The sequence below is a fragment of the Nipponia nippon genome, unplaced genomic scaffold, assembly GCF_047370975.1.
Source record: "Nipponia nippon isolate SJK-2023a ecotype South Korea unplaced genomic scaffold, ASM4737097v1 scaffold_4, whole genome shotgun sequence".
NCBI classification, from domain to species: domain Eukaryota; kingdom Metazoa; phylum Chordata; class Aves; order Pelecaniformes; family Threskiornithidae; genus Nipponia; species Nipponia nippon.
The window spans coordinates 72,513,651-72,537,639 of record NW_028262358.1 but is presented as its reverse complement, the minus strand read 5'-3'; the positions used below and the strand labels follow the sequence as shown (position 1 = coordinate 72,537,639).

The window sequence follows — 23,989 nt, the reverse complement described above, 5'->3', positions numbered from 1 at the left end:
CAATGTCACAACTGATAATTCATCTTACTGCAGTCAGAATTCCAGCATTGTGTTGGTTTTTAATACTACTTCATTTTCTTAGTTATCAAAACAGCAGGTGGAGCCACTTAACCAAATGTCACAAATAGAGGAATAAACAAACAAGCTCACTGCTTAGTCTTCTGTGAGCTTTGGGGGAGTTTGCAGCTTCTTGTTGGAATTAGGATGCTGATTTGTAGGACCTTACAGACAAGATTAGCATGGATATTGTGAGACTACTTCAGTAGTTTGCAGCAACTGGCAGCATTATAGAACGAAATACCATACCTATGATCAACGTTACTTTAAGAGCTCATTTTAAAAAGAAAAACTGAGTGATATAGGAAGCGCCTGGATTCTGTTTTTTATAATGGCAACATATTCTATTTGATGCTTATTTAGAAAAGATTGATAAGATCAACAATTGGATCAGCTAAAGTTTGCATTTCAGTCTCTTACAAAGAGAGCAGCGTGTGTTTGTGTATGTATATATGTGAAAGTTTATGCAATGACGGTTCTGCTGTCTTTTAGATAGTAAATTGCTTTTTCCAGTCTGTGGTTAGTCTTGATGAACCAAAAATGAGATGGAGGAAGAAGACTATTCTTGTACATATTGTATTTTAAAAAGAGAGATGTGTATATGAAATACATTTGATTTTGGTTTGATATTGGATCTGCAAGGTTGCCTTCTTCCTATATTGCCAGGGAAATTGTTCTTATCTACCAAGTGTAGAGAGTGCATTTTCTTTTTTGCTGGTGCATACAATCAGCACAAATGTATATCACTTTATTTTGCACACCTTCCTATCTTATCCTCCTTAAGGCAATGAAAAAGAACATAGTTGTTAAAATCCTGCACACAGGAAGAAAGGAATGTCTGTGGTTTATTGACAAACTGAAAATGCAAACACACATCCTTCTCAGATGCAAAGGAGATTGTGGAATCTGTGAGTACCAGTGACAAGTCTGGTGCAGTCTTTGGTATCTTACTGATATTGTTGGATTTCTTACTACTGAACTCCCAGATTCAGTAGGGTGCAATTGCAAGTTGGTTTTCTTGTTATATAGGTAACATAAGACATGGCAAATTTTAAGAACTACATCGTATGAAAAATAATTTGGAAAAGGCTTAAGCCTGTCAGAATTAACATTTACCCTGCAGTAGAAGTGGCACATAAATGTTCTTTACACATTACACATTTTCTCTTTACCACACATAAGAGAGCTGCCATCAGAGAAAACAGCTTACTCAACTGGAGAACTTATTCCATAGGTTCTGTCTATGGATAGAACTTCAAAAACTGTCTGTTCGCATCAGAGAACACAGGCAGGTCAGACCAGAGCCTGAACAGGTTCCTGAGCTAATGCTGTTTCAGTTGTAAAGCACTGGGGGCAAAATACAAACAGGTTTTTACATCAACTGCATCGAATCCAAACCCAAGCATTTATGTGGGTACTTTGGCAGAAGACAACAGTGACCCCAGCCGGGTCTGCTCTTCCATAACAGTAACTCAGACTATGTCCAGGCCTACCAAATGTATTTTGTTCTTTAGCAGCCAGAGTGAGCTTAATTTCTGCAGGGGGGCAACCTTCATTTTATTCAGCTGTGTTTAAGTAACATGTGGTTATTACACTTGATCTAATTTTTTTTTTGGTGGCAAATTGCATAAGACTTCAGCTTCAGAGTGCTTCTCTTTCTTGTTTTTTACCATGTTTTGGATGCAACTTTATATCAGTCCTAAGTTCACAAATTGGTGGATGCTGCCTTTTTAGGTAAGATGTTAAAGGCTTTGTCAGTGTTCATGTTGTTATAGAGATTTTTTTGTGAGGAGCTATATTGTTTCAAAGTTGTGCTGCTTTTAGATTAAAACGTCTGGTAATTGTGCTGTCTAGAGACAATGGTAAGTCCTCTGACAGCTGAACACATTAATGAAGTAGGATTTTTGCTATGAAAATTGAAGTAGTGGTTGGCTATTCTTTTATATGTCTTGGCACATATCTTGATGCACAATTGGTTTACATTCTCTAAGTGCAGTCAAACCCTATTTGTGTATTGAATTAAGTATGAAGACTTTAACATAACCTGCAATAATGGGTTATTAAAGCATTGCTGAACAGCTAAACTTAAATCAATGATTATTCTCAACTAGGACTTTTCAAAGTTTTGAAGCCAAAGAGCTACTGGTTTAAAAATTATGTTCTGCTATATTTAAAGCATGGTAACACTAAACACATACAGAAAAGGAGAGTATATTCTGATGGGAGAGCTGTCAAGAATAAGATTTTTAAAACTGTTAAAACAATTTCACCAAATTAAATGAAGCTTTAATAGGTTTTAATTGCCAAAAGAAATTGTATGATCTATGACATATTGTCCTGTGTCACCAGTTTGGGCCTAGACTGAAATTTTAGTTCCAGGCTGCTTTTTGACAAACCTGTACAAAACAAAAGGAGAATTTACTGGTAACTAAATATCTAGAAGCCAATGTTTGGTGACCAAACAGGAAAAGTAAGCCATGATTAAAAGCTTGCCATATGCTACTTGAGCTACTTGCATATGGACTAACTCACTGGACAATATAGTTAGATGACTTTGGTTCTGTAGTCTCCTGTTTTATTCTTCCATGTTCGTCTCAGACTAGAAATGATGATCTCTAACAGTCTACCCACTTTAAACTCTTCTAAAAACTTTCTATAGGATGCTTGTTTTCCAAACTGAAGAATAGCTGTGATTTTCCAGTCATCCATTTTGATGCATATTCCCCAAATGAAGATTTGTCAAGCAGTTTTGAGTGACTGGACTCTTACGTCTGTAAAACTGTAGGCTGTTCCTGCTTTTGAGGTCTAGTATATAGTCTTTCTTACTTTTCCTAAACAGACAGCATTTTACACTTCTCACACGTTGATATAATCATTCTCATTCTAAATATGAAGTTTCATGCGCATTAGATTCTGTGTTAGTATATAAGGTGAAAACTTAGCTCAGGAAAATTCATTTCCCCTTTTCACCCCATTTTCTGTCTACCCTGCGCTTTCCTTTTTCTTAATTTGCTGCTAGTTTCCTCCTTTCCAAATGTTTTCTACAGAAGGGAAAAAAAGAGTACAAGGAGAAGAGAAGTAAGTGAAGTATGGTAGAGGATAACCAAGTAAATATTGTACTTCACTTAAAAATTATATAAATATGTAAATGATTCTGAATAAAGTCATGGAAAAACAATATGAAAAGTTAATGAGAGGAGAGGGAGGAAATGCAACTCTAACCCAATGGGAATTCCAGTTAGTAAGTCCTCAGAGTAGCTGTTTATGTACAGGTACCTAAATTGAATCTGAGAGTGCTGGTAGGATTCCAGAAAGTCTGTGGTGAAGGCAAGGGATGAAACTGTGACAGTATTTTGGTACAGCCAAGAAGAACATTTTAGGGGGGGTAAATTTCCCAGCCATGCTGCTTTCACTTGGCTCTTACTGCAGAGCGTTCTTGAAGCATGTGGGCTGGAGCTGGTTGAGGTGAGACCATGACGGCATCTTTGGACTTGATGTGTGCTGCTCATGAGCATCCAGTCCATAGGATCAGACTAGAGCTGTTCTGAAATGAAACCTCCTAAATGAAGGTAATGTGGATGCTATGTCCTGAGCAGCAACTATTCTGGTCTCCAGAGCTGCTTCTGTTGTGCTGCCCTATTTTCTAATGCAGATACAGCCTAAAATGTCCTTTTTCTAGTGAAGGGAAGCTTATTTGCAAATCCTGTTTTCTGAGTCCCTCAATCAGCTTCCTCATTTCTACCCAAGTACGATTTTAACAACTAAAAGTAGATGGGATACAGCAAAAGTGAAAGCTATTCTGAATAACCAGTTGATGTCTGAAAGAAAATAATATTGTTCTTAGGGGGAAAGGATGTTTACAATTTGGTTCTCTTAATTTTAGTGATGATAACTTTGAATAGAGACTACTGATCGTTCTTTGGGGGACAATTCATCAAATAAAACCAGAACCTAGGAAGTCAGAAGTTTTGATTTCAAGTTTTAAAAAAAGCTTTGGCCTAAGCATGGAAAAATAAAATAGAACTCAGTTTCAAACACTAAGTGTAGCCACCCGTTTGACTTATAAGGACAGAGAGGATACCCAGAAATAAGATGTCACAATGTATAGCATTGCAATTATATATTCCCTGTACAATAAGAGTGATTTATGAAATGAAGAGAACTTTTTATAGTAAAGCTAGAATTGTTATATTACTATGAGATTAGTCTGATAATTAAAGTATAAGCCTAAATCACTCATGAAAAAACTATGTAGAGGTTTATGTTATATTTTTATGACTATATATCAATTTATTTTGCCTTTCTAGACTTTAAACAGGTCTTCATTTGGCCATATGCATCAGATATGTATTTAAATTCATACCTAAGGTCTCTCTTGAGTAGAGATAAAATGACAGAATATGTAAAAGTTGTTTCTGAATATTGTAGATGACACGTCTATTGTTAGAAACCCCAGTGCTAAGTCAAAAAATCTGAGGATAATTACCATGTTGTACATAATTATGCACATAATCATGTTGTATTATTCCCACTACTGAAGATCAGATATATAGCTGTGATTTTGTTTCTGGTCTATATGCCTTTAGTGATTATTGTGTAAAAAAAAAAAAAAAAAAAAAATTGTCTGTGACAAGCGTGCATCTTTGTGAATACGAAGCAACTGCCAGAGCCACTGCCAGTTCTTTCTGCAGTGATGACATTATTTTAATAAAGCTAAACTGTTAGTGAAAGTTGAATACCAATAGTATAAACAAAGAGCTTTTGTTCATGTATTGACCCACTAGGAATAATTGTGTTACTTTGTTATCAAAAAATAGTAAACTTACCTTGACTCTTTACATTGAATGGTAGAAAATGTGGCCCCTTGATGCTGGATTGTTTCTGGTATCGCTCAGAAAAATATCCATCGCTACCATGGACAATGTTCAGACAAAACAGCAGCAGTAAGGATATTTGTAAATGCATGTTTCCAAATCCGTTCTCTGTTAAAAAGTGGAGAAAAAGTTTGTTATAAAGAAAATACGATCAGTTCTGTTTCTTGTGCATGACTAAATGAGTTTTCTTAAAGTATTGGTATTAAAAGTAACATTATTTTGTGCTTACTTCCTCCTGCTTTCACTAGTTGTGAAAAATCCTCTAAGAAAAAGGGAATCATTATTGCTTTCACTTTGAATGATAGAGCTCTTGTATAGATAGTTTAGAGGCAATAGTCTCACTCTTAGGAAAAGAATCATTTTAAATGGATGCCAGCCTGTTTAAAACCACTCTCTTCAGAAACAGTGACTATTTTCCTAGTTACTTTTGGAGCCCTAGTGTAAGTTCAGGCATTGCATATATCAAAACCCCTGAAATGAAGAAAAGTTTTCAGTGGAAATACATAGATACTCTACCACGACCTTATTGCCTCTGTCTAATGCTATAGCAAATGAAGCATGAAGTCCTGGCTCCTTCAGCATCAGTGGCAAAAATCTCACATTGCCTTGCTTGAAACCAGGCTTTTGTCTGTAGCCTTTCAGATAGCCCCAGTGGCAGTAAGGATGCTGTCAATGGCCCTTAAATATCACCCCGCTTCCCTCCCCAACCAGAAAACGTGTATCCTGTGGAAGTTACCTTCAAAACCAAATAGAATGAAATGAAATCATAACATACCAAAATGTAGTGGAGCTCCAATGCAGAGTGGTAGAGTAGTGAATCCTCCTCTATTGAGGAGTTCTTCTGCCACTGGTGAGTGAGCAGAAGCTGATGATTTCCAGTGTCACCCTTGAGTATTTATACAATTTTCCCCCTAGCTGGGTGACTGCTGGGCATAAGCTCCTCCCCAAAAATCAGTAAGCAGTAATTATCTGTGTGTATATGTGTGTTTTTTAGGGGTGGGGGAAGTTATTTTGGGCAGTCATCCTAGATCCTGTTAAGTTTTTTTGTGTTTGTTTGGTTTTTTTTTTTCTTTCTCTTCCCTTGGATTTCTTATTGTTGATGAAATTGTATTGCTCATAGCTTGTACTTTCTAAAATTTTACAGCACTTCTGTCTTTAGAACTGAGAAAGGTAACATTGGAAAAAATCATGAACTTGTAAGTAAGGTTGGTAATTCGAAGTGCTTCATTTGGATTTCTCTGTAAATGGTTTATGGAAAGAACTATACATTTTGAACTTTGAGCTATTACTTTCAGGAGTAACCCCACTAAAGTCTGTAGAGACTACTTATGTGAGTAATTGTTCATTGGGATATGAGTGGAGAACTTACAATCAATTAAGATGTTAATAAGGGAGTTGTGTGAGAGCCTGATTACTTTTAAGCAGTTATTGTTTTAGGAGTTTGCTATCTTCACGTTATGTTTCTAGGCTTCTGTTTTGATGCTGGAGGTACAGTACTACTACAGTACTATAGGATGTATTCTGCAAGTAATGTTCCTGTATTATGAATTCTTGAAATGCAAGCTTACCTTACACAATGAGAACTTCATTGTATCTAGTTGCAATAAATGTATTGAAATCCATACTGCTTAAATACACAACTGTGTGATACAGGCTGATGTTTGGGGCTGGTGGGGCTTTTTTGAGCTTTCCTGCATTTAGCAATTAACTTTTTTTAAGGTTTGTTCAATGACATGCAGTTATTGCTGTACCTTTACTAGCTGCACGTTGTTCCTATTAAATGGTTTCAGTTTAGTAAATGTAAACTACTGCTGCTTTACTGTTCATGGATCAAACTTGATTACAGCTTCTCTCTTTTTTCTTCAGATTGTAGATTGGTTTTAGCCGTTAAGAAAGTTTGTTAAATTAATCTTGCTTAGTAGACTGTATCCACACATTGTGACTTCTTTTTTGAATAAATAATGGAAACTTACAATGTTTCAGCATCACTTTGACTAGTGTTTAGTAGTAAAAGGGCAGTAATTTTCGGTCCTCAAATTGTTTGTGACTCTGAAACATTATTTAAGATCAAAGGGCAAAATAAGAGAGAATAAACAAACATTTCTCATTTAGGATGAAAGTGTAGAACTAAATATATAGTGCACTTTGCTTTTATCAAACATCCTCAGCAAAAATACCTATCTATAAATTATCTGTATATTAAAACTCCTTTGCCAATTGCAGACTTCTTTGACATTGTTATGTTGTATTCAGTCTTGTAGGAATTAGATTTTTGGATGTGTTTGAAATTCTTTGTTTCCCTTGGACCAAAGATTAGTGGAAAAACAAAGATAAATTGTATCTGCGTGGTTACTAAAGGAAGCTGAGCATGTGCTACAAGTTACTGTCCTGATGAAATGAGCAGGTATTCTGCTTTTCAAGTTAATTTATGGCATTTGTGGAAGATGTCTGGTGAGCCTTTTGCTGATGTACAAACAGTATCAATGCAGAAGAACGTGTATGCATCCATATCCTAATACCAATTGTAGAAATATTGTAATCAGGCAAGGGTACTAGCATGTTATATTATAGGAATACTAATAAATAATCTGCATTACTGTGAGTTCTCATGCATGGTAGGTACAGAAGGGACACCTATTACCTTTTCAACCAAAAGACTGAGCTGGTGGCCCTGAACTGTGTGGCTATCCTGTGGAATGACAGGTTAACGTGGGCTGAATTTTACCTGCTTTGTGTCTTTGTTTAATTGCACACTCTTCAAGTAACAACTTTTTTGGCTTTTATGTATTATGGCAAATATCCTAGAACACAAGTTAATGTACTGAAAGAGACCAATGGACCATCAAGTCTATTCTGCTTACAATTGTGCTAATACCTTTGCTTACTAGAGGGCTGTATTAATGTTGTGGTTTAAAGACTGCTGCAGTCATTTATTTAATGTATTGTCGAAAAGTTCTTTTCTTCTATTCTTCTTTCCAGGCATCCTCTAAACAACACTATGTTCCATTTTTGTACATAAACTCTTTCCTCTGCAGAGGTCTTCAGACTGAAGCCTGCTTTCCCCATTAAGCTTGCGTGCCCAATCTGGCCAGTGGTTTTCAGAGAATGTTTGCATGTCTGAGATGGCATTTCTACTCCCCCTACGTGCATTCAGTTCTTTTTAATCTTTTGAAGAAGGAAGCTTTGTCCTCAAGTTGTTTGTGTAACTTCTCTAGGTGCTTAATTTAAAAATTATTCTCTGTAAATTCAAATGAGAATTTGACAGAGGCAGCAAATGTATGGGGATAGAGTTTCTTTCCTCCTTGAAGCAATACAACTCCAGCTCCTTTTTTTGGTTCACATAAATCCAAAAATAGCTTTTGATTTTAAAACATTTAAATATACAGCCCTTAGTGGGAAGTGTGGTTGTTGCTAATTTGACAATATTTGGTTAAGAAAGTTAAGAACAGCAGGCGACAGTTTTATGCACACACAGTTTCGTGCTAATTTCTAGCCTAATTCATAAATACCCCCAAAGTAGGCACACTTGTGTTACAAAAGCACCAATAATGTACATTGATATTTGCCCAGCAGCCTCACGTCCTGCCTTGGCTCCCTCTGGCCAGGAAAGTGAATAATCTCTGTGTGTCTCTGAATAAATAGAGATGATTATGGCGTCAAAAGGTATACAGAGGCAAACTCCTTGTCCTTGTGTTTAACCTGAGCTCCACCCTATTGTGCTACCTTATGCTACTTCTTGGGTTTGAGGTTTTGTTTTTTGTGGGTATGGGAAATTGAGGTAGAATTGGAGTTTACTTCTTTTGTATGTTTTCCCTGTTGCTGTGGATATTTTTTATTGGCAGAGCACTAACATGCATTTAGCTCTAAGCATACATATGGAAGGTAGGCTTCGGTATATATTTGCACGTGCAGAAATACGTGCAGTAGACATACTTGTGTATACCTATTTACAGTAACAGCACATATTAAACAAGAAAGGTTATTTCTGTAGCTGTTTTCAAAGTATAAATGTTCAGGTGCTGTTGTTTTGTAGCAATGCACTTAGAAAGTTGTCTTTACTTTCAAATGAAGGTATCTTCGCTGCCTTCTACTCCCCTTGTCCCGCTGCCCTAATAGTGAGGAATAATGATGTGATACATGGATCCGTTCCACCACTCCAGAACTTGCTTTCTAGTTAGGTATTGGCTATTCCCATGTAAAGGTAGCCATGGTAGTATTCCCTAAAAATTTTTTAGTTTAAGTCCTAAGCTTAACTGCAATAAAAAGACTCAAAAGAGAGTTTCTCAGGACCTTATGAAGTAGGTACTGGAATTACAGTCTTTAATGCCATTCGCAGAAGTCTGCAGTGTTTCATCATATTTGCTGACTGAATGTTCAACTTGCTGTTTAATGTTATTAGAAAGCGTGCACTGGCACGTGCTTTCCAAAACCCCCTGTTTCTTCAGTGTCTTACTCCCACAGAGTGGAAACACCTGCAGAAGTGACATGGAAGTGGCACCATGCTTTGGGAAATGGGAACTGACCTTCACCACAATCCTGCAAGTTACTCGCAAAGGGACTTGAATGAGTCCCACAATAAGCAACTGCTTACAAGGAAAAAATGTGGACCAGCTGAATTAAGAATATACTATAATAAAACAAGCAACCACTCCTTTTCACACACCCACACCCCCCCCCCCAAAAAAAAAAAAAAAAGAGAGAGGCAAAGCAAAACTCAGAGAAAGGTTGGGCTAGGTCCTTGCAGTAGTTGGGAACTGGCTAAATATGTTCCTGATACTGGTTTAGATTTATTGTTTTGACTTAGAGTATGTGATCTTGATTTTGAAACATCTAAGCACAAACCATGTGCTTAGATAGTTTCAAAGAACTGTGAGTTCATTGAAAGTAAAAATTCACAGCTTCAACTTGGAATTTGTCTTATTTTTAATAATTGGCTTTTAGTCTTACATTACAAAAATTTCAGGATTATAATTACTTTTTATGTTAAAATATGGTACCCAAGGAACCCGGGGGGTTTACTCCTTTTGTCTGGCTAGGTAATCTCAGTTTTGAAGAAAGAGGCAAGAATATGTTGGTGGGAGGTTTCTCCTGTAGTTTAAAAAGTAGTCTGAAAAATTTGGAGTAACTTTTTATTGATGACATGAAATCCCAACGCTGTTAAGAGGACACTATTATTTTGCCTCTTATAGCTCAGTATCTATGACAAGTGCTTTCTGATGTTGTCAGTTCCAATTTTGTTACCTGCCTGAAGTAAACTTCGAAGACTCTACCCTAGTCTGTGATAAGTTTTCCTCTATTAAAGTGCTTATACCCAAAACTCGTGGTAGCTACTATTTTGCAATGGACTCTAATAGCCTGTAGCACCATCTCTGGTGAAGAAATTTCTCCAGTCTCCAATTTTAAGTTCTCAAAGAAAGGCGCTTAGGAATGTCTAAGAGAAGTTTGAAAGCCTGCCATGAAATTAAGGGAGTAATTTGGTTTCCTAGTTTGTGGTGCACTTTATGACACTCTGGAAACTCCTAAATCATCTCAACTCCATGGTTTAAAACCATCCTCTCTCCCTTTCCATCACGTGGTGCTGAAGAGTGTTTGCACACTCCTGTGATAGCGGCCAGGTAAGCCCTCAATGGGAGTGCAGAGGAACAAAGTATTCCACTGTACCTCTCTTAATGGGAAAAAACTAATACAGACATTTTTCAGCTTCTTAGTGCTCACAATCAAATACACCCAAAGAAATAGGAAGCAGGAAAATCTGTGATTTTAATAGCTGTGGGAAGTCTGGGTTTTTTTGTTTTGTGTTTTGATGTTGTTGTTTCTTTGTGTTTACATGGAGGGTGTTTTCTTTTCCAACACTAGCCACTTGGACTGCATGGGACTAGAAAAATCTTGGTGAAGAAAATGTTTACCTTGCTGATTGCAAAATAAATAAGATTTCTTTTGAGTTTCTGAATGCATGTCGTCTTTTGTAATTAATAGATGCTTGTTGAGGTAATCTGCAGGGCTGTGCAGTCCTATCCATATTCATGCTTCAAGATACAATAAACAATTCTCTCTTCAAACAAACAAAACAAAAGAAACTGTGTTACCCCCACCGTCCTATATTAGTCTTTTTACAGATTTAAAGCCCTTGTACTTCTAACACTTGTAATTGTGGTTGAATAAATGTCCTTCTTTCACCTAGCAATGGAAAGATGGTCTGTATTTATTCTGGCACTGCAAAAATGACTGCTGACCAGTTTGTTCTGTTGATCACGTGAACTCTATTTAATATAGCAGTATATTTAAATAGATGACACCTAGTTTAATATTTATAGTTGTATTCTGACTGAGCTAACTTGCAGAAGCACTGGATAACCATGCTGAAACCTCAGGAAAAAGATATGTTCCACATAGGTTATAGAGAAAGTTTTGAGACTGACATGAATTTCTGATTATACATTTCTCAGAGTCAGATAGTATGATTGATTAAATGCTTTTTAACAACACTACATTGTTTGTGGCCCCATTTCATTATGCTTGGGTAAAGATAAGGTAATCTTCACCTATATTAGAGAATTTATGATAGTAGAGTAAAACATACCAAACAGAAGTACTGGTGTTAGGAAAGATGTTTTCCAGTACCTTGGGTATGCTGCTGGCCTGACCTTATTCCTTCCTCATTTTTATTCCTTCTTCCCCTGCCTCTAAAAGTAAAAGCAACAAATATTGATCAAAATAATAGATTAATTTGAAACTCATATATGAGTTGTGTGGCTTTAAATGAAAACTTATCAGTTTTCAAGATACTGAAAACAGAAAGCTGTTTTTATGTACTGATATTCATACTTTCTCCCACAAATGCATTTCTGATTGAGTAGTATAAATGTTTATATATTTAAAGTTTGGATTTTCACTAGATTTATTTAAAAATGTAAACATGCAGGTGATGGCAGGATTTGTGTCTTTCTGATGGAGAGGAAGAACAGAAATATCCAGTTAACTCTATTCACAGTTTAGGGAAAAAAAAGATCAAAGGGCCTGACCACTGAATAGCCTAAGCAAATACGAAAATTTGACTTTGGATTTTGAGGAGGGGGTTCCACAAAACTGTTTCTGGAACTGCTTAAACATAGCCAGGTAAAGAGGTTTCCAGTTCCTTTTACCTAGAGATGCTCATTTTTAGCCTTCTCCCTGATGTTGACTGCAGTGTCAGTTGTGTCAATGAAGCTTTTCTGTAAGCTGAATTAGTAAGAACTTGATTTGGACTAAAATGCAATCAGACTTTCCTGGGAGTGATGGAAGAAGAAAAGCTTGTTTTCTGTAGGTCCAGATTATTTCACAGGATGTGTTAAATGATTTTAAGCATCTGAAATATATAATTGGTCTTTAAAGATTACTGCAAGTATTCTTTCTTTTTTAGTAAGTTCCTGAAGTTCCTGATGTTCTGATTTAAAAACCTGATACGTAACAGCAGAAAGAGCATTCACATAAAAACATAAAAATGCTAAATAGTCATATTTTCTGGGGGGCAGGGGAGGGCTGTATTTTTATGTTTAATTTATGCTCTATTTTTCTCTGACTTTTACTAGAGTATTTAGTATCTTGTTCTACTTCTGTGCCTGCTGGACTCGAGGTTTCTTTCAGACTCCCTTGGACCGCAGTGAACAAAGTAGAAGCCATGGTAAAAGAAGGGTGGGAACCACCCCTGCATTCCCAAAGGTGAAAAAGTTCAAGCATCTCCTTCAGGTATTCCATAATTAGGGAAATCTTACACCTATTTTTCACCAACTATTTGGAAATGAGCTGCTGCTTCAAGTGTACTCACTGGAGCAGGTAGTCAGCCTGCTGAATGGTCTCATTCATTGACCTTAATACCTGCTGTGGTTTGGACAATTGGCACAGAGTTGTTTTTAAACTTTCATGTTTAAAAACAAGTGCCAAAGGGGGGGGGGGGGGGGGGGGGCGGGAAATCCATGCTTTTACAGCCAGAACAAATAAAAGTTGTCTGAGTTCACTTTAAAAATAAGGGATTTGTTTGGTTTTTTAAGTCTGGCATTTTAAATATTCCTGTTTCCTTTTCGTTTATTTAAATTGAAACTTAGGAAAGTTCTGTTGGTGGTTGAATGTAAACTTTCTATACACTCTCTCTTACGCAAAATAAGCTTGAGTCCACGGAGCCTGATTGTTCTGATGATTATTAATAGGACTGGTTTTAGTTTCACTTAAGTTGAGATTGGATTTTTACAAGCATTATGTTGTCATAAAGGAGAGTCATAATTACCATCTTGTAAGAAAGTGCTAATGAAGTGGCTGCTTTTATTATTACAGAAAATGCATCAGGGCTGCAGAGTTTTATAGGTGACACTTACTGTATTACCTGACTCAAATCCACAAGCGTCAGTGTCTCCTGCATTTCATAGGAGAAAAATCACATGAATGTGAAGGATGATGATTTTTTTTTTTTAAGTACTTTAACCAGTAGGCTCTCACATTCAAAGATTTGAGGATTGTAGGATAGTTATATAAAAGTGGTTCATACGCGGAGCAGGTAAATACTCCCCAAACTACTGATACAAAAAACTATCCAGATACCAGGGAAGGATAGAGACTCCTAAACTCATGACAGACAGCCTGACCAAACTGCCACCTTGTTTCCAATGGTGATCCTTTCTGACCTTGGTGTTACTGTGCTAAATGGTGGAAAAATAAAACTGAAAATTGATCTCCTGCGGGAGGTGATGTTAGATGACTTCTGCACCCATTGATGGTGAGATGTAAGCAAGGATCTCTGCAGAGCTAATGGATAAGAGCCTGATGCATTTCTGCTGCATGCAGAAGTAAAAGCGGGTAACTTCGCAGGCAGAAATTAAGTGCTTTGAGATTTTGTGTGTGTTACTCTGGGATTTAGGTGTTCAGGTTCCACTGAAGCCATTAAACCTTTCCAGGCATTCACAGTAAATTGACTATACCTTTGACTTTGTAATCGTCACAGCTTAAGAATATAGCTATGGAAAGGTAATGGCTGTTTGGATTATAGGTGGTTAAAGTGCTGTAATATGAATGTGTTTAAGCCTTAATGGATTTGCTAAAGATCAGAGAAGTTGAGAGGCAGGGAACTGAATCCACAAATGCCAGGTCCCCTGTCTGATTCATTAACAAATGAGCCGTTTTCTTCTGTGTGATCTGTAACTAATAGCCAGGTTTTGTTCTTGAAACAGTTTCTCTGGCAGTAGCTTAGCTAGGGGTGTAGATAAAGGTGAAGTTTCTGGGACTCCTTTTGTTAAACAGCTCATGGACCATAAGCAAGGAGGAGGCTGCTCTGCTGTCAGCAGCTGCTGCCAATGACCTATGCTGCAGCAGAAGACTAATACCAGATTTCAAGGAAGTTTTTCTGACATGATGGTATTGCTACAGGTCTGGAGTGGAAGAAGTCTTCCATCAATCTGCAGTAACCAGGATAAAGAGTTAGGACTTTAAAATGTGGATGAAAGAGAGTCATATAGGATAGGAAATGGGATATGGAGGGAAGGAGTCGTTTATCTGTGTCACATAGTCCAGATTGTGATGTGGAGTCTGAATTTTACGGTTATCTCATGCCACATCTTTCTTGAGGAATTCTTGTAGAACCTGTGGGTTTCTTTGGTAACAAAAGATAAAAGAGAAGGAGGGAGGACACTGCAACTCCTGGTGGTCAGCTCATCTGTTTTCTGATCGAACTTTCATGAACTGGGGAAGACCTATGAGCAGTTCACCATACCAGGTGAGTGTAAGCTTATGTAATACACAAATTCAAGAGAAATAAGTGGTGTTTGGGTACAGCTGAGTTGGAAATTAAACCGCCTTAAACGTAGGTGCCTTAACCTGGGCCTGAACCCAGCCTTTCTGGCTGTATACAGGCTGTGGGACATCAGTGATGAAAAGCTGAAGCAATTTTACTCAGCAGTCTGGCTGCAACCTGTGTTGAGCTGCTACAAAACCAGAGGGAAAGGCAGGGTACATGCCTTGTGGTTAGCTTGCACTGTGCTCCAAGCTGTTGTGGGAATGAGGAATCTCCATCTACGACTAGTCTGAGATTGTGTACTGTGTGTTTGCATCTTAGGCATACTCTTGGGTGTACTTACTTTGCTGTATATTACACTGTTGTGACTGAGGTTTGAAACTCACTATAGTTTGAGTATGAAACCGCTATAGTTTCATTTCATTTTATTCTTACTACTGAATGGATTTAGTAGGTCTTTACAACGCTTGAAAGTGACCTTTAGAAAACCTTTGGCAAAGGAAGTCTGTTGTCCAAATTGGATCAGTTCTATGTTTCTGATTAGATTTAAAATGGTATTTTTTTAAAATGTATTTTGCCTGACTGGGGAATGTATCTAATTGTTGCAACTATAGCATTGAAGCATAAGGGAGTGAGCATTGATCAAGATCTGTAGTGAACATCTACTCCAAGTATCTTGGAGTTCTTTACTGATTCACCTCAGACAGCAATGAAGAGGGGTGTAACTTAAACGAGTGGCTGTCTTCCCTAGCACATATTCCAGACTATTCAAATGGTGCAAAGATTTGGCCACCCACAAGTTGTAGATTCCAGTTTGAGAGCTAGTATAACTACTTGTCTGCAGCAGAAAAAAAAAATCATACGATGATTAGGAGGGCTTTTTAACATGTAGAAAATAAGGGAGGATGTATGTAAACCCTGAAGGTTCCGAGACAGCTTGCCATGTTACTCTAAATTATTTTTCAGACAGATGAAGTGTGGAATCTGGGAAGCTAGGGCTAAAATGAATCCTGTTACTTGATATGGTATCTACATTTTTGCTTGATACATTTCATTCGTGCTAGTTTCATCACATCATTTATCATTAAATCTGGTAATGTCCGTTCAACCTTGCCTTATTGCCATTGCATAGCTTATCCAATTAGTATCTGGTTATCTGATTCTACGCTAGAAACAAGGCAAAATTCTGTCTTTATATTTGCAATCTCATTCTGCATGCTAGCTGTTTTTTTTAAAGGTACTTCACATTTTTTGGATAAGGGATAAATAGACTTCAGTATTAGATTTCGATGCAATAGAATCAAAAAGGATCCTTATATACAGAAGATTCATCTGCAAATTCAGTAGAAGTTACAGGAATGAGATTTGAAATTTGTTTTTTTTGATTGAAACCCTTTCATTTACCAGCTTGAAATAATTTTATGTAAAGCTGAGCATCTTTAAACATTCTCCTGTTTTCAGGACTTAAACATAACACTGTTTGTCCATTGAAATATTAGGTCACCAAGAATACACGTTAGGTCATTCAGAGAGAGCTTATTGTTTCAGAAAATAGACCTCCTGTGTCTATAGACCTATGGTGGGATGTATTTACTTACCTACGCATTACTAAGTAAAAGTAAAATTAACAGTACTGGCATATTTTCCTCCTGGTTCCTTTTTATACCTGTCTAAATCCAGATCTTTTCTGGTATGTCCTGTGTACATAAATTGTATTGGGTTTCAGAGTTGGATTCCACCTTGGGCTGTGCTGATGACCGCAGGATGTTTATGTGAACTATGCTAAGTTTCTGGCAGACTTCCCCCTCTGAGGCCTTCATGCAGTACTCTATCCTTGAGACACTCATGTCATTTAGAACAGGTTTTTTTGTTTGTTTGTGCACCAATAGTTTTCAGGTATTTTAAGGGAAAATATATTTAGGCTATTCATGTAGGGAGTGTCAGCACTGCTGGAAAACTGAGAGCTGGCAAGAGCACGAGCAGAATTTCTTTGATATGTGAAATAATCTCTGGACAACCTTAAAAAAACTACTTAATAATAGTATAGGATAGTTTTAATACCTTTTCCAGTTTCTAGGGATTAAAAATGCCAAATAAGGATAAGACAAACTTTTGCATTGACAAAAGAAGATCTAGTTTGCAAACTGGGGGTAATGGACATGGGTTTGTCATGTTCTTTCTAAAACTGCTTTGGAATATTTAAACTTGTACTGGATCATCTTTTAGAAGCAGAGAAAGACCTCACTGCAAAGATTCATATTCTCTAAGAAAACAATCTGTACTTTCTAGAAAATTTCATTAGAAGCTGTCACAGTGATATTACCTATGAATCTCCCACTCAGGGCTAAATGGTTTCATGGGAAATCAGGATCTTGGTCTTTTGAGAATGAAGAGTCAAAAGCAATCAGAGGTAAAGGATCAGAATATCTGTTTTGGTTGAGAGTTGATTTCTGCAACTTCAAGAATAGAGAGCAAGTTAACATTTCAGTATTTTTAAACTGTCCTCCTCCTGAAAGATAGTGCGGGCTGCACTACCGTCTGGCTGTCCTAATGGAAAACTGCCTTGGGCTGTTTGTTCAAAGCCCTGGGAGAAGCCTCCCTCCTGAGTTGTTAACACGCTGTCCTTGGAGTCCTTCATTCCTAGCTTACCTGAAGGACCAGTATGACACCTCAGATGCATGGATGCATGTGCTTTTTTTATGTCTAATAGCTGTGGACAGTTATTTTGAATACTTACATGCATACAACTGCAAAAAAAGTCTAAGTTGTGCAAATGCAATCTGAAATTTGTAATAATTGTATAAAATTTCATAGCAGTGGCAGAATGGATGTTTTGCGCATTACACCAGTATGTGACAAATTCTAAGCCTATAGAACGAGTGAAGGACTTGAAGCTGCTTTGCAGGATGGATGTACAGAACTAGTGTAGAGACTTTTTTCCTAATATTTTTATTAAAGAATGGAGAAGCAGTTTTAAACAAACTTTCTGAAAAAGCAAAAGCCTGAGGTATAAGAAACCGGAGTTGGAGTAGTGAAAATTTGGCGATGTTTTAATTGTCTGAAAACCTAATCTTGAGGAAACCTCACACTTCCCACTAGACATGAAGCAAACTGTGTTGTAACATCAGGTAATTATTTTAATGATTAAGCTCTTTTCTCTTACGCTTTTACAATTCAGGGCACCAGTTTTTTGTTTTGAGGAAAGCTACTTTCACAGTCTTTACTTTTTATTATTATTACTATTAAAGACATAATATTTAATATTATTATTAAAAGCTGTTTAATCTACAAAAACTGGTGTTGAAAGTGCTGTGTATTAAGACTAAATTACTATGAATTAAAATGAAATCTTCACAAGAGAACAAGCCAAGAATACAAATGTTTCATATGTGTCCTTCATAATTCTGTAATTTAAAGCATGATCACTTGTTTTCTCTGCATTCTGTCTCCTTACTGATATTTGTCTTCCTCTGAGAACCTCTTGCCAAACAATTCCTAACAGTAAGAAACTGGTGCTTTGGAAAAGTTTAAATTCACAAGTACACCAGCTTCAGGCTTGCCATCTCTTCTCAATGGGATTTCTTCTGCTCTTTATCTGAATCATTTATGAAGTTTGCATCTGGAGAACTTTTTAAAGATGAGTATTGCAGTGTTCCTGGCTCTTTTTGAAGAACAGTGTTTTTTACTTCTGAAGTATAAAAAACAAGGGCAAAGTTGGTAAGAACTGAGGTTTTTTTAATTCTGTTTTCCCGAGGTCTGGCATTTGTTTTCTTTAGTCTAGTACAGAATGTTTGCTCTGAATTTTAGTTATTGTCCTTCAATAGGAGGACTTAGAAATGCTTTCTATATTCTCTGTGTTTTGGAGCTGATTGGACTATTAATCTTGTATCCTCATACATATATATGAACATATATATATTATATATATATATAACCACTGTTGTTTCAATAGCAGTAGTTAAAATGGTAGATAAAAGTACAGATGATTATATATCAGTGTGCTCAGTTGATGCTGTCGTCTTTTAGTTTACTTAGACACAGCCCACAGGTCCAATGCTGTCCAAAGAGGTTTGATCTTGCCGCCTGTTGTACTGTGCACTGCGAAGTCATGGTGTTTATGTGCAGCAAACACCACTTCAGGAGGTTTTGTCTCATAGGTAAGCTAAAGTGTAGATCCTCTCCCAGAGGCCTCGGGATTACTGTGTGCTACGGTCATCTGGGAAGCCTGAGTTGTCAGACAGGATCTGTAATTCAGAAAACTGGGGATATGTTTTACCTCCCCTTCCAGTCAGCAAGGAGCCAGTGTCAGGGGAGTAGAGAACAGCGGAATGGGAGTCATTCCAAGGGCAGGAGTCGTAGCTGCTCAGCAATAAATGGTGGAAGTGACTCTAGTTTGGTCAAGTTATAAGAAGGTAAGAAAAGAGGGCATGCTGACAGAATTTGTAGCCCCATACTCAGGAAAATAAACTCACTGTGTAGGCCTTAATCAATTTCTCTAAGCATTGAAGTTCTTAATTCTGAAAACAAAGTGTTGGTTAGTCTCTACTGGAAAATATAACACTGAAAGGGATTTGAATAGGTGTGGCTATTGCAAAGAGTGCTGTTTCAGAGCAGTAAACTGATCCCTTTAAAAATTGCTGCCTTGTTAGGCACCGCACATTTTGACTTAAGTTTTGTAGGTGCTTGAAGTACTTACAAAATTACCTCCGTTTAGGCAGTGAGATATTGAAGCCCATGCCCCAGATAGCCTCGGTCCTAATTGGCAGAGGCAGTTTCATGCTCTGAATACCACTTTCATAGAGGCAACTAATGGCTGTCCTCAGATAAGGCTGGAGATAAGATGTCAGCTGCATGCCTTTCTCCAGGTGGCTGACTGAGGCATTCTAGCACTCAATATATGGACAGTTATAAATCCATCCTTAAGTGTCTCGCTCTTCTTTGTCCATTGTTTAATGGACCTTGGTACTGAATGCTCTGCAATGCCTGCATCTTTCTTTGCATCTGGTCCTTAGTGTCCACTGATGATGAATGGCATCTGCTCTGTGTAGGCAGAACCGCCCAAAAAGACTAAATCACGGCAGGTACTGTCCATGTTTTGGTCAAACCTTCCAAGTGCAGTTGTAAGTACCTTCATTGATGGAGGAGGATGAGATCATACAACTGACCACACTTGTATTATAGTTCATATTTAGAACAGTTAGGCATTGGAAGATGGGAGGTTTAATTTTATTTCTTTGGACATGAGTGTTATGTGCTTTCCCTGTCTGACATTTCCCTCAGCATCTGCTTATGGCAACTCTTTGAGACTGGATGGTGGAATAAGCAGATGTTTTGATTTGACCCATTTTGGTCACTTCTAAATTCTTAAAGCGTGTCTCATTCCCCAGGATGTTTGCCTAATTCCCATGCTATGGATCAGACTAGATTAGAGGCAACTATTCTATACTGTTTCTGCTGAAGCTGGATCACTGCTGAAAACCATGAAAGATTCAGGGAGCCATAAAATGTTTGCGTAACATCTTGTTTGTGCTGCAAACTTTAGTCTTGCCACAAAGTGTAAGACCTTATTTCAGAAGTGTTCTGTCATGCAAAGTAATTTAAATGGCATTTAACAAGTATATAAACTTACGTGCTGTTATATCTATGATCCATGCTGATTCTTCACCTATTGGTTTTGGGAACATAGAGGGATGCATTGCAGCAGCAGAAGATTCTGATATGGAATCATAGAATTCAATGGAATCGTACAACCATAGAACAGCCCAGCTTGGGAAGGACCTCGAAAGATCATCTGGTCCCACTTTTTGTGGAAAAGGGAGCCTAGATGAGATTATCTAGCGCTCTGTCCAATCGCATCTTGAAAACCTCCAGTGATGGTGACACTACCATGTCTGTGGGGAGGTTGTTCCAGTGAATGATTGTTTTCACTGTAAAAAATTTCTTTCTTATGTTGATATGAGTATACTTTACAGCAGCAAAGGATTTTGATGTGTTTTGCTTTGTAGTTGTTGGGTTTTCTAGCAAAATATAATTAATATTAAAATAATACGTTTTAAGAATACCCCCCTCTTCCCTTTCCTCTTCTCTACTGCTCATTTTTTTTGTTGGCCTGACAGTTCTTGAAAGTTGCTTTCCAAAGTTTGTGAAAGGCAAAATGGCAAACTGTAAGGAAACAACAAAGGAAACCCGTTTTGCTTTCAGGCTATCCTCTTTCCAACAGCACATCAGAATGTGTTTTCACTCCCTTTAGAGCTGCAGGATTTCTTCTGAAGACTCTCTGGGCTGGTGGAAGTGGGTGTAAATGGAGAAGACAGCTTTTAACTAGAAATGTGAACGCTGCACATTTCATACATAAAAGATGCAAGCAATAAATTTTAGAAATGAAGGCTTATCTCTGTCTTTCAGTGATTCTTTCTATGCATTTCTTTCTATCTTCCATACCTTTTGCTTTGCTGTCTGCTTCTCTTGTATTTGATGCTTCCTTGTACTATTTACTGTGTACTATCTATGCCATTCAGCATGGCATGGGTGGAAGAATTTGTTGCTGCTCCTTATATCAGCTCTTGATACTCACGCATTATCAAGCAGGGGTTCCTTGGAGTCAAGCAGCATGAGTAGGGTGAGAGTCCTTTTTTGAAAAATGAGGCCCAAACAGAGAAGGAAACACATTTTTGAAGTTGGCTAGAATAGAGGCTTTAGATAGCAAGAAACTGCTACATTGTACACTATATTTTTCCTGCAAATTGTCTGACCATATTGACATAGAATCACTGCTTTTAAATAGAATAATTTAACTAGCCCATAGTTTAGGTCATATTTTACATCTCTTCAAAAACACTATATCCAAAACTCAATATTTAGCATCAGACCGCTAAAGACGCTGGTCTGTCCTTTGACTCACTTTAAAATGTGTTCCTATAAAAACACAACCTGAGACAAAAGCCAGCAATCCCGAAACTTAAGAAGGAATCACCTTCTATTCTAGGTGAAAACTTTGGATTTTCTAATTTTATTACAATTTCTGTCACGCTGTCTGCAAGCAGAATTTTCAATCTGTCTCGTCTTAAATAGCATCTTTCCCATTCAGCAGAACTGAAGATCATCTGAGTTTGAGTGCTAGCCTGGATCTACTGGTTAAGAATTAAGTTTTAAATTTCTCACTCATTTTGCTTGTATGCACACAAGAAAGAAAAACCTGCTTCTCGGCTCTTAGCTCTGAGAAGCTGCAGAGTGACTCAGGCTTGTGATGAAATACTTCTGCTGTGATGACAGCCCAAGAATGCCATCTGCTCAATCAGGTCAGCTTTGGAATTCCGGCCACTTTTCTTTTGTTTATGTCCGTGAACTTGACAGGGGCTTCTTCCAGCAGGAGACAAATACGGATATTTTTATGATATGCTATTCGTTTCAGGTTTCTTCTTGCAGTTGCTCAGTCGCTTGTTTTCTTCAATTTTATTTAAACTTGTTGAGACTGAAGAGCTATCTGAGAAATCACTACCAGGTTTCCCAATAATTCTCTGGAGTCTTGACATGTGTCTCCAGCTTATTCTCCCTTGAGCAAAACATAATTTTAAATATTTTCAGTGGCTAAAGTCGGACTGGGTCATTACCATGATTCATTTCGGCTGTCATAACACAAGCCAAAGAAGCTTGCCCAGTAGCTTCTGTTTCTGCCCAAAGCATATCTTTAAGGACATAACATCGTAGCCTTTATTTAGCTGTGGGTTACTCTGGTTGCTTCACACACTGCTCCTGATTCTCAGGAGGAGAATTCCTACTTCACACCACATAGGGGAGCTCCCTTTAGATGATTTGTTATCACATCTTTCAAATGTTTGGCAGGAGTTTTCTTTTTTACTTTTAAATAAGAATTCTGCATTAGAGTGTTGTACGATACCATTTTAGTATGCGAGAAGAACTGATCTTTGTAAAACTATATGGCCTTGTTTTGATTTGGGAGAATCTAAGCATCAGGAACTATCATAGATGGCTACTTCAGACACACAATCTGTCCTGTATCTCCAAAGGACCTTGATTTTTCTTAGTTTAGTATTTTGAGAACACTTTCCTCTCTCTCTCAAATACTGCTTTAAAAACATCTTTCTCTTTTGATCAGATTTTTATCCTGTCTTCTTCTGCTTGTTTGGATATAGTATATATTCTGTCTTTTGGATACAGCACATGTGTTGCTATTAATATGTACATGTATATATCTGCATGTATTGTATATAAGTATACAAATTGGATAATAGACTTGCACAAATAAACTTTACAAATATGCTTTTTTATAAAAGACATCTTTTGTGTATATGGAGGTGAAAAGTTATCTAGCATCACCTAATTTTCAGTATTTGTTTCCAACACCATTTTCAGCCCATATAGAAAAATTATAAATTAAGTTTTTTATTACAAAATATTTGTTAGTTTTGGAAAGTGATGTAAAAAATTAATCTAGACAAAATTATGAAATTACATAGAAAGTATATAACCATTTATTTCCAATCTGAATTCTACTAGTTCCCGACTTAAAAATTAAACTTTTATACGAATTGACATCCAAGAGAGATCTATCAGTGCTAGGTAAGATATAGCAAAACTTTGTAAAAATTCTATTTAATATGTTTATCTGCAAATTCAAAAGAAAGAGGAGCATTTTTTCCTTATCAAAGGAGAAACATTCCTTGAACTATTCTTGAGACTTTACCCTTAGGTGCATCAAAATCGTTGCTTTTTCAAGTATCTCCTTTTTTCTTTCCTCTTTTCCAAAACAGTTTTGAACAATGTAATCATCTTTTGAGAATTATTAATTAATGTTTTTATAGAGAGAGCTCAATTAACTCATTCATTATGCTTCAGAACAGGGTTGTTCCCAAAAGTGAAATTACGAGTAGTTTCAAAATTATTTCAGGCTCTATATGCTAAAACTCATCTTCTTTGCAAATGATGGGGAGCAGAATGCCAGCCTGTACTGTTCACCAGAGCAAATGCCTAGACTGGCCCCCTGCGTCTGTAAGTAGACTCTGTTGGATCCTGACTTTGTCCATATTGACAAAAGTCGTGCCCTTGTCAAAGGTTTTCTATTAGGGTAGTCTGCTAAATTAGTCTGAAGTGTATCTTTCAAGCAGGAAAATGAGTTTAAACAGGAAAGGCTAAGGTAGAAATAAGGCTGTGGCAGTAAATACGAGTCAACAAAGGAATGCTGTCAAGCCTGGCAGGCCCAAAGCCTACATGACCTACATGAAGCATTTCACAGTGTTTCTATTGGCAGATGCATGACTGAACTTGCATCTGGCAAGTTCTG

At 37.2% G+C, this 23,989-nt stretch overlaps 2 protein-coding genes across 5 annotated transcripts in view; one reads left to right on the top strand and one right to left on the bottom strand.

Moving 5' to 3' along the window:
- NT5DC1 (5'-nucleotidase domain containing 1) overlaps window positions 1-23,989 on the top strand; it is a 155,477-nt gene that overhangs the window by 20,123 nt on the left and 111,365 nt on the right. The gene's annotated exons all lie outside the window — the stretch shown is intronic.
- Window positions 1-23,989, bottom strand: part of COL10A1 (collagen type X alpha 1 chain) — a 41,389-nt gene that overhangs the window by 2,598 nt on the left and 14,802 nt on the right. Inside the window, exons 1-2 of one of the 2 annotated variants that reach the window (XM_087773338.1) lie at window positions 5,707-6,320; window positions 4,884-5,039 (exon numbers count right to left, since the gene is read on the bottom strand). In XM_087773338.1, coding sequence (XP_087629464.1) covers window positions 4,884-5,022 — 139 coding nt within the window. In that variant the 5' untranslated portion in view covers window positions 5,023-5,039; window positions 5,707-6,320. Of the gene's footprint in view, window positions 1-4,883; window positions 5,040-5,706; window positions 6,321-23,989 lie in introns of those variants that run through there. The other variant, XM_087773339.1, reaches the window with a different exon arrangement.